Source organism: Stylophora pistillata, chromosome 8, assembly GCF_964205215.1.
Source record: "Stylophora pistillata chromosome 8, jaStyPist1.2, whole genome shotgun sequence".
NCBI lineage: Eukaryota > Metazoa > Cnidaria > Anthozoa > Scleractinia > Pocilloporidae > Stylophora > Stylophora pistillata.
This window is the reverse complement of record NC_142526.1, coordinates 16,571,074-16,576,073: the sequence shown is the minus strand read 5'-3', so window position 1 is coordinate 16,576,073 and position 5,000 is coordinate 16,571,074. Positions and strand designations below refer to the sequence as shown.

The window sequence follows — 5,000 nt, the reverse complement described above, 5'->3', positions numbered from 1 at the left end:
TTAAAATTCAGTGTAATTCCAGTGTGGCCATCAAGAGCAAAAGTGGATTTGTGCATGCCTGCTGACTTTAAAGACAAATACCCCTCAACTAGGGTCATTATTGACTGTACTGAGGTACGATGCCAGATGCCCAAGAGTCTACGCCTTAACGGTGAACTTTTTAGTTCTTACAAAAACCACACAACTCTTAAAGGTTTGATTGGCATCTCACCAGGAGGTGCTATTACCTTCATCAGCCAGTTATACACTGGTCATATTTCTGACAGGGAAATTGTTACAAGATCAGGATTTCTGAATCTGCCTTTTAATAGGGGAGATTCTGTCATGGCCGATAAAGGCTTTACTATTCAGGACCTTCTACCCCTTGGAGTGTCCCTAAATATTCCACCTTTTTTGGGAAGCAAGGGTCAAATGAGCGCAGCAGAAGTTGTTGAGACACAGTCGATCGCTTCTGTTCGGATTTATGTTGAAAGGGCAATAAATAAAATTAAAAATTTTCATATATGGGATAGTGTAGTACCGTTCACCCTGTTTGGGGTTGTAAACCAAATGTGGGCGGTATGTGCCATGCTATGCAATTTTCAGAACAGCATCATAAGTGCATAACTTGTTTTGATAGCAAAATATTTATGTTTGAGGGAAAACTGAAAAAGGCCCTGGTGTTGAAATCTCTTGGCAAATGATTTTTTTAATTCAATTCTTATCCTTTTAGTTTTTATTTTGTATGTAAAATTTTCAAGAAGTAAGTTGTAAAATAACTTTTTGGGCTAATTAACAGCACGATGTTTGTTGAAATTGTGCATTGCCACGTGATGTAGACACCGTAGAGACTTGCGCTATGATTACAAAATTGCAATCCAATATATAGTAATTTTGCAAATATTTTTCTATTCAATAGTCTCAACTGACACTGAAATATTTGCCAGTATTTTTTATTATTACAATAAATTATGATAAAAGGCCAGTTGTCTTTGTCAGGGTATTTGGTTTCTATAAAAAAAAAAAAGAAAAAGAAAAAAAACTACAGTTGGCTCCCGATTACTTGAACCCTCAGGGAAATAGCAATGATTTGAGTTATCGAGGGTAAAAATCATATAGAAAATGACCTGAAGGAAAATGTAAATTACTTCGAGTTAGCGGTAAGTTAGAGAGGGTTCGTCAATTATCTGAGTCAAATGTAGTCTTGATTTCTTTACACATTTATGATCACGACTAACTTCATATGAATAGATCATGAGTATTCATTAGACAATAAAATTTGTAACATACTGCTTTGTATTTTTTGGCTATGTTTTACAGAGCAGCAACTGGAAGAAAGTGCTTGAAATAATAGTCACATAGTTTTCCACATAAGTTGTTTCAGTGGTCCTGATCAAACTTGATCCTCTCCACACTTAGTCCTTTACTAGTGTAAACAATAAAGTCACACCATGGTACCCCTGATAGGCCCATAAGTCCTTGCACCTGATCGTAGTAAACATGGCTTCTTTTTAAAGATGGCTTCCCATTTTTGTTTTCCATAAAGAAGCCAGGGTCATCACAAGCCTCGAGGGGAGTCACATGGAATTTCGACGATGCGCATTTTACCTCACCAAGCCCAAACCTGTCTTTGCAGCTCAAGTCAATGATTTTGGCATTTGGGGAACATCCTAAAATTGGAACCTTCGGAGAAACAAACAGTCCACTCTTTAACACTTTTACAGGTTTTCCCATTTTCCTCATATGTTTCTCATATTCCTTCAGTGCCACCGGTTCATACTTTTTGCCATGTTCTACAGCAGCTGAAGAAAATGTCTTCTGTGCTAAAAGATCTTCCACAAATTTGGTGTGGTTCCTCTGTCTTCGAGAAATTTTTCCAAAATTAGAGGCAGTGAATCTCAATTTTCTTTCTCGCATCCATTCCTCACAACTTGCTTGCTCTCTGGTTTTCTCTTCCATTTTGTTTGCCTCTATAACACCAACAGTCAAGCTCTTCAGCAGTTCCATTTCTTTAACAGTGAGGTTGTCAGGGGTCTGAAATGATCCGCAGAAATCATCCAATGGGAACGAAGGGTAGGCCGGGAATTCATTTGCTGTGCAGTGTTCTGTACAGTCAAATCCATCAAACAAGGTTACAAATGTGAAGTTCGATTCAGTAAAGGAAAGCTGATACGATCCAAATGACCCAACTGGGCATTGCCCAAAACGAGTGTCAACAACAGGTGATGTATCAATACTCGAGGGATCAACCACTTGAGTTATGCCAAGCGTTGAGCTATGCTGCTCAAGAGAATGTAGTAATTGTTCAAGCTTCCTCTTCTGATCACTTTCTCCCTTTCTTGCTTCTGTCAGAAGACAAGTTACTCCTGTTTTTTTGACACGTTCAGCATTATTTGCAGGATTTGAAACAACCACATCCATGACAGGCTGGGAGTGGATACCTTCTAGTCTTGATTTGTGCCAATTTTGCAAAGCTGATGTGCATGCACTGGTTGGATTTTCATCCTCCTCATCCTTCAAATCTCGCACATCTTTGCAATTATAAATAGTGTATTTGCAAACTTTTATCATTAAAGCCAGAATGTGATTGCAAAAACCAGATTTACCTGCAGCACAACTTGGCCCACAGTAGGCATACTCCACATTTCCTGTCACCATACAGAGTGCTAGTTTTAAGTTGTGCGGTGCTTCATTGACCTTGAAACTATGAAAACACCTAGCACGTAAGTAAAAATACCTCTGATCAGAGTGCGTTTGTATTTCATGCAAATACTCATCAGCCAGAAACTGCTTGGCTTTTTGTAATCCTGTGGGCAGCGAATGATGCTCACCATGTCGATGCTTTTTTCCAGAATCACTTATATGTTTCTCTAATTCTGCACGAGTAAACATCGGGCCTTTGGCAAGGGATGTACCCCATCCGTTCGCAGGAAAAGCGATGTTCTTTGTGTTGTCCGGGTCCGGCGGAGTCGACAAGTCGGAATCGGCGGATTCGGCTCTTTGGTCCTCAGTACAGACTCTGTTACGATTCTGTTTACGCCTTGTTGTCACGATTCTATGAACTCAAAAGGGTTGTTTATTGTGTGAACTCGACTGCCGCCACGTGTGTTGTCGTTGTCTCCCAAGTGTTCTAAAATATAAAAATGTTCATCGGCCCAGTGGCGTGACCGTGTAACGCAATATCACGACATCTTCCCCTTTTTACAAAGTTTACCTTCAAAAGTTAGTTAATACTTAATGTTCGGTTTCGATCACTGTTCAAATCACATAAAATCGATAAAACATTCTTCATTGAAATCATAAAAAGATAGAAACAGAACCCAACAACTATTTAGCGGCTCAATCATTCAATGTTCAGTTCATATGGTAATCCTGATGCCACAAAGGCGGTCGACGTCTGCGTTCTGATCGACGAGTTTCAATCCTTTGTGGCTCAAGCTCAGTTCCCATTTCATTTTCAGGTGGCATTCTCTCTGTTTTGGTCTCGCCATGGAACTGCGGTGGAGGAGGTCCTGGCTCTGTCAGATTTGGCGCCGGTTTGAGGGTAGACTCGGGCGGAGTTAGTTCTACCAGACTCATAGGTGGTGCTGTTTCCGGGGTCAGGCGCAGTTGCCGACGGTTGCGTCGGTATCGCCTGCCGCAAACTTCAACTTCATAAGACCTGTTCCCCAAGGCTTTCATGCAGGTCCCCAGACTCCATTCCTCCCTTCCGGGAAGCCGCATCCTGATGGCCTGTCCACACTTTAGTGCCTCTAAAGGGTGAAACTTTTTGTTGTATTGTTGAGCTTGTCTTTTCTTGCGCTCAGCTAATTTGGTGGCTGTTTCCTGGTGTGATGGCTGCCGCAGGAGCGTTTCATGGGTTGGTAAGAAAGTGCGTGTGCGGCGTCCCATCAGTCTCTGTACGGGTGATGTTCCTAGACCCTCTGTTGGGGTGTTGCGCCAATCAAAAAGGGCTAACAGCGGGTCTTGCCCATCCGCTTTCGCTTTCGTCATCAAGTTCTTGCAGGTCTTCACGGCATTCTCGGCGCGGCCATTTGACTGGGGGTAACGGGGGCTCGAAGTTCTATGTTCAAACTGCCATTCTCTCACAAATGCACTGAGCACCGATGACGTAAACTGAGGTCCGTTGTCGGTAATAAGCACGTCTGGTATCCCATGGCGGGCGAATTGTACTTTACACGCAGCTATCACGCTAGCAGATGTGGCCACCTTAACCTCCTGGACTTCAAAGAACCCACTCCAGTAGTCGACTAGGACAAAGAAATGTTGTTGCCCAAGGTAAAAAAAATTGGCACCTAGCATCGACCAGGGACGCGACGGGATCGGATACGGTTGCAATTCCTTGCGGCACTGATCTGGCTGGTACGACTGGCAGATTGAGCATTTGGAAACAAAGTCCTTTACTTCTGAATTCATGAGGGGCCAATAGAGGACCTCCCTAGCGCGACGTAAACACCCCTCGATTCCAATATGTGATCGGTGAATTTGCTTTAACATTTCTTTTCTCAGGGAAGGGGGTACCAGCAATCGCTCCCCCAGGAATACTAGTCCCTTTTCTTCTATAAGCTCACTTCGTTTGTCATAGTAAGGCGTCAGGTCAGGGGTACAGAACTTCCTTGACACTGGCCATTCACCCTTGATTGCTCCGATTAGCTTTTGCATCACTGGGTCCCTGGCAATCTCGTTTCTGAATTCAGCGAGCCTGTATGGTGCAATCGAGAGGTTTTCTGAATGATCTATCTCGGCAAGTGTACAGATCAGACTTGTATCATGCTTGGAGGCTTCGGTGGTGTTGCGGTATGCTCGACTCAGTGCATCTGATACCCACATAAGCTCCCCTTTTTTATACTGCACATCCAGGGAGTAATTCTGAAGGGCCATCAGCATTCTCTGGAGTCTCTTTGGTGAGTTGTGTATTGGCTTGGTAAAAACTGCCCTTAGTGGTTCGTGGTCAGACTCGATGTGTACAACTTCGCGTCCCAGTATGTATTGATTGAACTTGTCGGTTGACCACACTATGG

At 43.0% G+C, this 5,000-nt stretch overlaps 2 protein-coding genes across 2 annotated transcripts in view; both read right to left on the bottom strand.

The window, feature by feature from the left end:
- Positions 1-5,000, bottom strand: part of LOC148725226 (uncharacterized) — an 11,667-nt gene that overhangs the window by 2,044 nt on the left and 4,623 nt on the right. The window contains exon 3 of the mRNA XM_088729836.1: positions 3,295-3,306. Within this exon, the coding sequence (XP_088585962.1) occupies positions 3,295-3,306 (12 nt within the window). The remainder of the gene's footprint in view (positions 1-3,294; positions 3,307-5,000) is intronic.
- LOC148725227 (uncharacterized) lies at positions 665-3,040 on the bottom strand. Its single transcript, XM_088729835.1, has one exon. The coding sequence runs from the start codon at positions 2,869-2,871 to the stop codon at positions 1,360-1,362; it is 1,512 nt and encodes a 503-aa protein (XP_088585961.1). The 5' UTR covers positions 2,872-3,040; the 3' UTR covers positions 665-1,359.